We start from the raw sequence: 12,511 nt of genomic DNA, 5'->3' as shown, positions 1-12,511 counted from the left end.
ATTGTTAGGGCAGTTTTTAAATTTAGGTTTAAGTCATATTTGTGTTTTTTTTAAGGTCATAAGTGCACTTTTCTTTTTCATATTTAGGAAACTGTTAGGGCTCTCCTTTTAAACAGTCATTTTCTAAGAAGAACACTAAAAATTGGACCATCCTTGGTACTTGAACCAAATCTCCTATTACCTAGTGGCTGATATTAACTGCTTCACCCTAAAATCGTTCACTCATAGGACTCATGTCAAACTGGCCGTCTGTAGGGAGTAGACAATCACACCTTAAACCCCAAGAGCAGCATTATTGTCTTAGGTAGGATACAGGAAGTTTTATTAAGGCTACATGCATAAATTAACAACCATTTAGTAACTCAGAAACACAGAACCACAAAAATATATTTGTTTCATTTTAACACCAGGTCACTAACATGCTTCTGCAGTGAATGTTCATGATTTCTCCACTTTTCCACCTCCAAGGAATTCATTGATGTACTTTGATGTGTCCGGGTTTTCAAGTATCTGCGAATGATCCCCTTCTACAACATGAATTGCCTCGATGCGCTCGCAGAACTGTAAAGGAATAAAGAACCATCAGATGCACAATATAAAACAAACACTGGAAAAAGAAAAGGAAATAGATTTGCACAATGGTTACAAGGATATGATATCTCACCAGTGAGACTCGCGACTTAGGAGGGTGGTGTGGTGTTCATGGATACTCTAGCACGTCTGGCATTGTGTCCCCTTACTTCTGCCAGAATCCTCACAATCACCTTTCTGTCCAACCTCCTTCACTCAATTCTTGTTCTCTCCTAACCCCAATGCTACAGAATTTACTAGATCTAGGATGTCACATTTTCATGCCTTTCCCTTTCTTATTGGGGTTTGCGACAATGGCCATAAAATACGTTCATGGAATCCCTACCTATTGTAAAAGGCGAATTACAATGAAAACTGCTAGCTGGTGATGGTTATCATTGCTTTAAGAGGAAGAACAACTGAGCCACTATCCTCTATTAACACTACAGTAATTAGAGGGTAAAATGGGAAAGGTCCAAACTTTCAAAGAATATAGGTACTGACATTAAAAAAAAGGAAGATCTATGAGGGGTATGCAAATGAAAGAATTCCTAGGCCTCGCAAACCTAATACCATCAGGGTCAACGAAGAACAAGAGTTCACCCAAGGATAGGAAAGATAATAATAATAATAATAATAATAATAATAATAATAATAATAATAATAATAATAATATTTGTTTTACGTCCCACAACTACTTTTATGGTTTCTGGAGGTACGTAGGTGTCAGAATTTTGTTCCCAAGGAGTTCTTTTACGTGATGATAAATTTACCGACACGAGGTCGGCGTATTTGAGCACCTTCAAATACCACCAGACTGAGCCAAGGTCGAGCCTGCCAACTTGGAGTCAGAAGGCCAGCGCTCTACCATCTGATAATAATAATAATGTTATTTGCTTTACGTCCCACTAACTACTTTTATGGTCTTCGGAGATGCCGAGGTGCTGGAATTTAGTCCTGCAGGAGTTCTTTTACGTGCCAGTAAATCTACCGACACGAGGCTGTCATATTTGAGCACCTTCAAATACCACCGGACTGAGCCAGGATCGAACCTGCCAAGTTGGGGTTAGAAGGCCAGCGCCTTAACCGTCTGAGCCACTCAGCCTGGCTCTACCATCTGAGCTACTCAGCCTGGTGAATAGGCAAAATCACGGAAGGAACCAGGCAAAAGTGGAAGCAATGTCAGACAAGTCTGAACGTGAGAAGTTATTCTCTTCGGTGAAGGAATTAAAATACAATGAGGACTATAAAATATTTGTTGGGGAGGAAGATATAGTGAACTCTTCGCACCTCTTGTCTTACTACCCAATAACGGGAAGGGTAATTTTAAGTCTGAGTAATCTTTCTGGGCACTTTTTAACAGCAGGAACTTCTAGTATCAGTCAAAAGTGTGCTTTAGCATAAGAATGGTAATGCCAATTCAGGAAGAAAAGTACACAGGCAGGTAGGATCAAAATAATAAAATACATAAACAGGCTCATGAAATCATGTAGCCAGTACCTTAGATAGACCATAGTCATCATGTGCTAAGCTGTATAAAGTTGCTCTGGGACGCAACAACATCACTGGTGCTTTTAGGCGACCTTCATAGTCCCAAGAATACTTCGTCAGCGAAACAGAACGTTGAACTGCTCCATCGATGACTCTCCTAATGTGAGCTGGAGATGCAGTCGAGAGTGGTGCCACCTTGCTGACCAGCCAATCCAGTTTATCTTCCCACATAATCTTAGTCTTCAATTCCTCCAAAATCTGTAAAGAAACAAATTTGTCTGATATCAGTAGGTAACCAATACCTAGATGATGATGATGATGACGACAATGACTGTTTTAAATCATAGACTTTTACAACCACTCGTTCACTAGGGTTCCAATCATGGATACCTAGTCTGATGGATAAGATCTTTCCTGATGACATTGTTAATCTGTTTCACCTTGTCCTCACCACAAAGTACTTGAGTTTTCATGGTACAATATGTGAACAAATGGATGGTGTTGCCATGGGTTCACCACTGGCACCGGTCTTCGCTAATTTCTATATGTATGATTTTTTAAGAGTGCTGTCTTCAATCTTGCACACTCAAGCCTTCAATATGTTTGTGATATGTCAATGACACATTTATTATTTGGCCTCATGGTGAACATGAACTTGGATGTTTTGGTTTCAAAAAAATCCAATGGAACTTTAGGTCATTCAGTTTAATGCAAACCCACCCATACTAATAGATATCTTCATGGTTCCTCTCACCACCATTCTTGCCAAAAGCTTAACACCCTTACCAGTCGAGCAAGGGAGATTTGTGAACAGGATAAGTTAAATGGTGAACCTGAATTCCTAACCAAAACATTCATGAGGAATGACTATTCAAAGAAACAGGTTGATGAAGTGCTACATCCTAAACCAAAAGACATATCATCATGTGATTTTCCTCCTTTGAGTCTGGCCTTCTTTCCATAAGTACAATCTGTCAAAAACAGGATTGGTAATACATTTTAATTGTAAAAAAAAATGTTGTTTACTTTTTAAGTAGTGATGACATTTTATCAATATTATCTAATTAACGTTTAGTCCATTAATGATACAATTTAATTGTCAATTTTACTTGTTTACTTTTTAAGTAGTGATGAAAATTTATTGTATAAAACATTTTCAATGAACAAAATTTTATAAATAAGGTTTACTGTATGACTCAACCTTGAGAAAATAATATAAAAGATGCCTGAAGATGCTCGATACAGTGAGCGAAACATGTCCCAATTAACGTTTGTATTGTATTGTCCCTTTAGAGACAATAAACATTCTATGTATTGAATTGAGTGCATAATAAAAACAAGAATTGTAAATACTAGTAGCAAGTTCAATACAGGTAAAAACATGAAATTGGTTTATGCAAGAAGTGGCATCTGTCGAAGATTTGCAGCATGTGATAACAGCACTTGCTTGTGTCTCAGTTGTAAAGAAGGTACACCAGACTCAGCAAGCAGACTGGCTATGGGACTTGTATGAAAAGTCCTGTTGCCAATCTAACTCCACTGTGGTGGACACTACTATTTCTTGCTGATACATATACTGTACTGGTGTGGTCTAATCTCAATAAAATACATGCCCTATAAAGTGTAGGAGCACTGTGCAATCAGCCTCCTATAAAGTGCCACTAAAAGCCTCATAATATTGAGTATCTTCATGCATTTTACTTTTGACTGACACACATGCGGCTCCCACGATAACTTAATATAAACAAGGAGCCCAAGATATTGGTGTGTGTGTCTGCTACACGAAGAGCAGCTTCCCCTAAATAAAGTTCATGATGGGGATGAAGAATGCACTTCTGACAGAAGTGAACAACAGAGGTCTAGTCCATTGAAAATCAAAAGCTATGTTCTAAGGTCCACTGTTCCACTTTCTTAATAGCTTGCTGTAATTGTCATTCTGCAACTGTCATATTTTATGAGCTATAATGCAGAGCAAAATAGTCCACATACAGCAACAGTATCACTGCTGAACCCACAGCAATGACAATACCCTTCATGGCAATTGCAAACAGAGCGATATTGAGAACCAATTCCAGAGGGACTCCATTTTTCTGAATGTGGTATTACGAATATGCCCTCCCTACTCAGACATGGAATAGACAGATAACAAAAAATTTGTAATAAAAACTGGCAAGTTTCCACAGAATTGCCACTGATGCAGGGCAGAAAGATGCCATGTCACCATGTGGTATCACAGGCCTTGTCAAAATCGAAGAAAACAGCCACCAGACGCTGTTTTTGGAGAAAAGTGTCCTGGATAGAACTCTCCAGTCATACCAAGTAGTCAGTGGTGGAACAAGCAGCTCTAAAGCTACACAGGTACTTGAACAAAAGCCCTCTCTTCTCCAGACACCACATCCATTCACAATCCTCTCAAACAGTTTAATCAGACAGTAAGACAAAGGACTTACTATCCTCTCTCACCACTGAGATGGAAACCCACCCTCTAACCAGATTCAATTGAACATCCTCGCTGAGGTGCTTCAACATCTGATTATGAACATTACCTGGTATGGGAGCTGTGACCTTGCAAACTCCAAGGCACTCTGTAAAGGGCACATTATAATCATTTGAAGCGTGAATAGCTAAACACAGATTATGGCGTTCTGCCTCTCGTTTCAGAGTAAAGAAAGCAGGATGCTAATTCCCAGAATCAGACACACTCATGAAGTGACTTGCTCAGTGATTAGTTTGGTGGATGTGTGACAATACAGCTGGCAATGGAAATTCCTGGTACAAAAGGCACGAAATGCATCAGAGTTTAGTCCACATTTGAGATGATGGTGTATGTGCCGTCATGGATGTCTCATACCTTTCCCATGAAGCTTTCTTACCCTCACGCCTTAGCACGGAGTTTCTTAAATATTATTAAGTTAGCCGTAGTAGGCTGCCTTCGATAGCGTTAATGAATGTAATGTCGCAATTTTATAGCTGCTGCAACTTTTTCGTTCCACCAAGGAACGAGATTTCATCGAGAAGTCCCAGAAAAAGATGGAATGGACTCCTCAGGGGTAGTAAGAATAAATTGTGTGATATAAGTCACATCATCATCTATGCTCCAGCTATTTTGAGTCACTGAAGACTGCTAGTGATGTGAACTTATCAGCACATTTTAGAATAAAATGGAGAGGAACCTTGATGGAATTCTGTTTCAACAAAGTAAGAACAATGGGAAATGACCACTGTCACAGAGGTCGTTATGTACATCTCTCTAACGCAGGGAAACGAGGGATGGCTGCACAGACTAACGTCAGTGTGAGACAGGATTTCGTGCGCTGCGCTGAAGTGTGTTGGTCCTTCTGTATTGAAAATGCATAGATCCAGCTGTCCGATGGGCTTTAAAATCACCTATTAGGAGGAAAGGAGGTGGGAGCTGATCTATACGGTCAATTAACCATTGATATTCAGCAGCTGGACTGATGGAAAATAAACATTACAAACTGTAGTCAATGACAGGCAATGAAACACATACCACTACTGCCTCCAGCTTGGTTCTTAGTGGAATAATTTTTCTGTAGATATCAGAATGACTGAAGCCACCGGAAGCCTGATTTGCATAACCCCGTTCTTTTGAGTATAGTTTAAAATTTCTTAAGATGATGTGGTCTGAGATTAGTTCCTTGAATACAGACTATATTTTCCGCAATCTGACTGATGAGCTGGTACAGCTCATTAAGATGCCTGTCATATCCATTACAGTTCCACTGTAAGAGTGCCAGAGTGTGGAAACTTACTTTCTTGTTTTAGGTATAAGCGGCGAGATGGATTCTAACTTAAACACAAACATCTCCATCTGAGTATGGAGAATTACCCTCAACATTCATCACCTTGTCACCAGATGAGGTTTCCGAGGGGTAGAGGGTCCTGGAAGTTTTCTTCACTTTTTTGAGGTAGTGGGGTGTACTCCCATGGGGGGAGCATGCAGGTTTTGCACGCGGTGCTCCTACTGGTGCTGACATATAACCTGCAAATGGAGGGTGTGTTTTCCCTTTCGCAGGAAGGGTAAGGGAGCACTTAAGACAGGCTCCCTTCTTCCCTGGCTTTTCTTCATCTTTAGATGGACTGGGAGGGGGATTCCCAGCCACGGTTAACGATGGTGCCTCTGCAGGTAGCTTTCACAACCTCATGGGGGAGGGAAACTTGGCCTTCCTACACTGCTGTGCCAGCTTAGTTGCCTTCACTGGCACAGGCTTCTTTTGGTCGAAGGTTGAGTGGTCCCGATTTTCGAGCTTTTACTCTTTGCGGCATTGCTCACTGGAACAGCAATCTTCATAGGTGGTGCTGGAAGAAACTGTGAACCTGATAGACTCTGTATACAATGCTAAAGTCTAGTGGCTTAGCAAGTGTATTCGAGGGATGAAACTTACAGCACACTTCCTGATATGAAAGACCATCCAGTGTCTTGATCTCTTGGATCTTCTTCTCAGTGAGATAGACAGAACAGTTTTAATCTTAAGGAGAATGATGACCAGGCCAGTTTGTGTGTCTGTCTGGAGTTGCGCATGTCTACTGAACATGATAGATTTGGCCAGCTTGACATCATTCCCATCGGTCCTGGTAGCAACCAAACAACCTAGGGAAGCTGGATCCAAACTTTCATGCTCCATTTGTACCCAGGAGGTTGCCTCCCTGAGGGAATTAAATGTTGAAAACTTGGGAGGCAGACTACCCTGGACAGGTTTTGATTGCTTGGAATCCATGTCCAAAAATTCCTACCCAAATGCCACCCACTCTGATCAGGGGCCTCTGCAGTTGACAGTGCAGCCAAGGCAATACCCTCTGAGCACAGAAGGTATTACTCGGCGTCCATTGTTAAATGATGCCTTGGACGGGCTGCCACTTAGCTCCCACTCCTTTGTACTATCCCATTGCTGCTCACCATGGAAACTTTTGACTGCTGGGTTTCCCCCCTGGTCCGGTCTGCCTCCTTAGCCAACCTGGTCACTTCATGTTTCCCTAAAGTACCCATACTTATGGCAAGATTTGCAGGACACCAAGTCAACACGAGGCACTGACCACCAGAGCATCCCTTCTCATATGAACCGCATAGGCATGTACTCCATAGCGTATACAGAGTTTTTTCACAGGCAGGTGTTCGCCAGTGTGAGGACCTCTGTTTTCAGGCGGATACTAGCAGGCTACATGGTGCTCCCACCCGACGGGTTGTGGATACTGTCTGGGCTTTTCAGTTTAGTCGCACACGAAAGAGGCCCTTCTCCAAGCAGCACACACATAAATTTTGAACATTCTACACCTATCCCTTGAGAGGGACTGGTGGCCACGGCAACCCTTTTAATTGCCTTCTGCAAGATGCAGCAATTACCTGTAAATGTATTCAAATGCTCCCACCCACAGGGTGTCCAATTCATAATTCCATTGCCACAACACATTTCTGCAACAAGGCTGCCCATTTTAGTCGCCTTGTACGGCAGGCAGGGAATACCATGGATGTATTCAACTGTCCCCACCCACAGCGGTTGTATCTAGATGAAATTCAGTTGGATCTCAACAGAAATATACAGTATCTACACTTGATGCAATTATTACACTGTATTCTTTAGGGGAGAAGATGATTGACTGTGGTAGAGAAATCATTTGATAAGGTGCTCTAACATAAGCTGTTTCCACTTTCTGAACACATTGTTGTCCACAGCATGGGATAAGTTCAGTGTTCAATTTATATTAACATCAAACTGCATTTATGAGGTTTGGCACAAAGAAATCATTGCCTAGCAAAGATTCACAAGGAAGTAAGACGAGATTTTCTTCTCTCGCCAAGATTATTTAATGTCTTCGCTGAGTGGATCATAAATGAGTCCATACCATAGACCAAACTAGGCTTATAGTGGGAGGAAGATTAATTCAGGTCATCAAATTTGCCGATGACCAAGCTATAGTCGATCAAACTCCAACTATCCTATCATGAATGCTGCTACTGCTAAATGAGAAAGTCAAGGTCTATGGTGCTGGTGGTGGTGAATTTTTGTTTTAAGAGGAAGTACAAAGAGGTAATCATCCTCTCTGAACATATTAGTACAAAATAATGTAAAATAAATACAAAATTATTTATTAAAGGAATTTGAAAACACAGTACAAAATAAAACAAAAAAATAGATTTATTTAGGCCGAAAAATTACTAACGAATCAAAAGGGAATGTGCGTTCCCTGAGTAACAATACACTTGCAATTTATATGCCCTTGATTAGTCCACTGTCGCACATAAAGCGGATGACAAGATCAGCAATAGTTGCGTCATCGGCTAGTATGCGTTCGAGTGTTTCCTGTAGGCCGAAGCTCCGTCTTAGGCCAGAGAGATCAGTGCACTCTGTGAAGATGTGGGCCACGGTGAAGTTGGCACCACAAGAACACACTGAGGTTTCTTCCCTCTTTAGGAGATAAGAGTAGGTGGATTGTAAATGACCTATACAATACTACGGCCTCTCTCAATGAAGGCCGGAAAGAGGACCGCCACACAGTAGTGGTCTTCTTAATTGCTCTCAGCTTGTTGGGAGTTCGGATAGCTAGCCACTCCGATTCCCAGGACGCCAAGATGGTTCGACGTAGCTGAGAACAAATATCTTTAGCAGGTACATTGACAGGTTTTGGAGGTAAAAGTACCGCTCCCTTTGCAGCTTCATCTGCACATTCGTTTCCCGCAATCCCAACATGGCTTGGAAGCCACGCAAAAGTGATTCTGGTGCCAGCATCACTTAACTCATTGCGGACCGTGGACGGCGTAAGACGTTCAAGCCTGCTCCTATGCTGCGGGCCGTGGACGGCGTTAGACGTTTAATGTTCCGCGCGAAGCAATGCTGTTTATATTCGTCATCTATGCATTCTTACACCTTAGTCAGCGTTACTGGTTGTAGAAGGAAGTTGGTTGACCTTGTTGAGATAAACCTCGCGTTGAGTGGGCTCATGTTTATCTCAGCAGTTTTAGCTGAAAAATCTTGTAACTTCCTCGCGCGTCAAGTCGGTACTTGAGATTCCAATGCAGTGCGTGTCGTCCTTACCGAGTGTAGCATAATGGCTTATAATACAAAGTTTCTTGCGGAGGATTAAATAGATATTGTTCACTTGTTCACAATGATTATTCTGGTGATGATATTCCTGAAATAGACTCAGATAGGAAAGTGATAGTGACGAGGAAATTGCGATTCCCGAATCTGATAGGCCTATAGAGAAAAGTGAAATGCCTGATACATATCATCCTAGTTATTGTCCACCCGTTCCACCATTTACAGAGAATTCAGGTATAAACGTTCAAATAGAAAATAAGCAGGATATTTTGAGTTACGTGAGTATTTTCATGAATGACGAATTTTATCAGTATGTGTGTGAGCAGACCAATCTATACACGAGTCAAGTGAGAAGTGCGGCGCCCCGGTCTTTCACAAAGAATTCGATCATGCAATCGTGGAAACCGATTAGTCCAAAATCCTGATATAAAAATGTACTGGACCGAAGACCCTGTTATTCATACTCCGATATTTTCTAATACAATGTTCCAAATACGCTGCCTTCATATTCTTTCATTTCTTCACTTCGATGACAGTAATCGTTATGCCGAAAATACAGATAGGCTGTATAAATTTAGACGTATTTTGAAACCTGTCACACCAGATATCACACCTTAAATATTTACTACAGGTAAGCACAAAGTATCATTTTTCTAACATTTATAGTTTAGGAGTAATTGTTAATTGTAATAAGTGATGCAAGTCAAGAGGGCCGGGCATGAAAATGGCTGGTCCAGGCATTCAAGTGTCCCGCTCAGAAGCAGGTACTGAACGTGTTAAACTGGCTAGAAGGTCATGAATCTGCTGCACCAGTGGGTGTTGTGAGAAACAGGCTTCAATAGACTGCAGATAGCTTAACGTGTTGGTACACATAAGAAAGTGGCTTCTTTCATCATGTAGTGCAAACTGCAGAGCCTCTAAGATGGCGTAAAGCTCCACACTGTACACGCTACATACACTAGAAAGCGAGGTCTTCATGCTCATATCATCGGTGACGAAAGAGCAACCAGCATTATCTCCAATTTTAGAACCATCCGTTAAGATATGCTTTGCGGCCGGATATTGGTGAATGAAGTCTCAGAATTACCTCCGATAAATGGAGGAATCCGTGTTCACCTTGGGTCCACGGAGTAGATCTAGACGTATATCCGGACGCAGAACCAACCATGGAGGTACCTCGCTGAAAGTTTGTTCAAGACAACCACTGATATCGATATTCAGATCACGATACAAGTTATCAATTCGAAACCCAACCGGTCATGTGGCTTTCGGCCGGTTTTGGTACCTCTGGTGGTATTGGGTACTAAAGATGCATTGATAGCCTGGATGTAGCGGCATTTCATGAATTTTAGCAGCGTACGTGAGCAGTAACTGCTGCCTCCTTAACTGTAAAGGTGGAACTCCCACTTCAGCGAGTAGGCCGGGAATGGGGCTGGTGCGGAAAGCTCCCGCTGCCAGCCTAACTCAATACTGTCCAAAAGGCTCAGCATAGATTTTGATGCTGAGACATAAGCCGCAGTACCATAGTCAATTCGGGAGAGGACCGTTGCCATGTAAAATCATAGCAGCACCGCATGGTCAGCCCCCCATGAAGTGCCGCTGAGAAACTTAAGCATGTTAAGTCTCTTCATGCAGGCAACCTTCAACTGATGGATGTGGGGCTGCCATGTTAGTCTCTTATCAAAATGGAGACCCACGAATCTGCAGGTGTCTACCACTGATAAGGCACTGTTTTGCAAGCGGAGCTCTGGTTCAGGATGTACAATCGGACGTCGACAGAAGTGTACAACTGAGGTTTTCGCCGTTGAAAATCGAAAACCATGTTGCAGGGCCCATCTGTCGACTTGGTTAATAGATAGCTGTAGCCGTCTCTAAGCAAATGCCACCCTTCCTGAGCTGTAATGTAGAGCCAAGTCATCTACATACAGTGATGGAACGACTGCGGGCCCAGCAGTGGCAACTATGGTGTTCATGGCGACTGCGAACAGCGTGACACTCAGTACAGATCCCTGAGGTACTCCATTTTCCAGAACGTAGTATTGAGAAAATGCATTCCCTACTCGGACTCAAAAGAGCCGGAGGGACATGAAGCTCTCAACATTGGCAAATTTCAAATCCCCACTGGAGTAGAGTGGAGAGAATTCCATATCGCCAGGTAGTATCATAAGCTTTTTATCCAGATCAAAAAATACGGTGACTAGGCGTTCCTTCCGGAGAAAGGCCTCCTGAATGTGCTCTCCATTCTGACCAGATGATCAGTGGCAGACCGATGAAAGCAAAACCCACACTGGTAGTTAGACAAGAGACCTTCCTTTTCCATGGCCCAAACAAGACGCTAGTTAACCATCCTTTCACACAACTTACAAAGGCCATTTGTAAGGCATATTGGCCTATAACTATCCAGAAGTTTTGGATCTTCACCTGGCTTGGGAATTGGTATCACAATTCCCTCACGCCATTGAGATGGAAACACTCCCTCACTCCGTATTCTGCTGAACAGGGTGAGGATATCCTTGAGACATCTGTCACTAGGAGCTGTATCTCTTCATAGTGCGAGTGCACTCCGCAACTCCCACTTCGTGAAGGGCACATTTTATGGATGCGAAGCACTAGAGGCAAAAGAGAAATGGTGTGCCTCTGCTTCGCGTGCTTAATTGGAAGAAATACAGAGTCGTACCTCCTAGAGCTGGACATATCTGCGAAATGTGACGCGATGTGGTCGGCAATGACTGAAGGAATCGTAACTATATCTCCATTAATGGAGATTCTGGGTACTGAGGGCACATTCTGTACTCCGACAATAGGGCGGAGTTTTGTCCACACTTGTGATGACGGAGTATGCGCCGTGATGGATGACACATACTTTTCCCACGTAGCTTTCTTACTTTCTCAATTAAAAAAACAGGCCTTCGCACGCGCAGATGCTTAAATGTGATATGATTGGCCATTGTAGGATTCCGACAATAATGCTTAAAAGTCCGTCGGTGATCACGTATGGCTGCTGCAATTTCGTCCGTCCACCATAGGACCTGTCTCCGGCAATGAATACCAAACGAGGAAGGAATTGTTTCCTCTGAAGCAGCCAAAATTCCAGTAGTAATGGAAGAAACATGGTCGTCAACAGACTCCAGCATATCATCAGCCATCACTGTGCATTTTGTAAACTCTGGCCAATTTGCCTGCTGAAGTAACCAGCGCTTGGGTACTTCGCACTGTCTTTGATTCAAGAGAAATAGAATTATCGGTCAGTGGTCACTATCACAGAAGTCATTGTGTACTTGCCACCGTAGCAGGAGAACTAGTGCACGGCTGCACAAAGTGACATCCAGGTGTGAGAATGTGCCATGTGCGCTGCTGAAATGTGTCGGTCCCCCTGTATTAAGCACGCAAAG

The 12,511-nt window shown here is 42.5% G+C and overlaps 1 protein-coding gene across 4 annotated transcripts in view; it reads right to left on the bottom strand.

Moving 5' to 3' along the window:
* Positions 1–353: 353 nt before the first annotated feature.
* Positions 354–12,511, bottom strand: part of LOC136883507 (fatty acid synthase) — an 830,097-nt gene continuing 817,939 nt past the window's right edge. For 3 of the 4 annotated variants that reach the window (XM_068229677.1, XM_068229678.1, XM_068229679.1), the window contains 2 exons: positions 2,071–2,319; positions 354–561 (listed from right to left, as the gene is read on the bottom strand). In XM_068229677.1, coding sequence (XP_068085778.1) covers positions 439–561; positions 2,071–2,319 — 372 coding nt within the window. In that variant the 3' untranslated portion in view covers positions 354–438. Of the gene's footprint in view, positions 562–2,070; positions 2,320–12,511 lie in introns of those variants that run through there. The other variant, XM_068229680.1, reaches the window with a different exon arrangement.

Source organism: Anabrus simplex, chromosome 11, assembly GCF_040414725.1.
Source record: "Anabrus simplex isolate iqAnaSimp1 chromosome 11, ASM4041472v1, whole genome shotgun sequence".
Taxonomy (NCBI): domain Eukaryota; kingdom Metazoa; phylum Arthropoda; class Insecta; order Orthoptera; family Tettigoniidae; genus Anabrus; species Anabrus simplex.
This window is presented reverse-complemented; position numbering and strand designations above follow the sequence as displayed.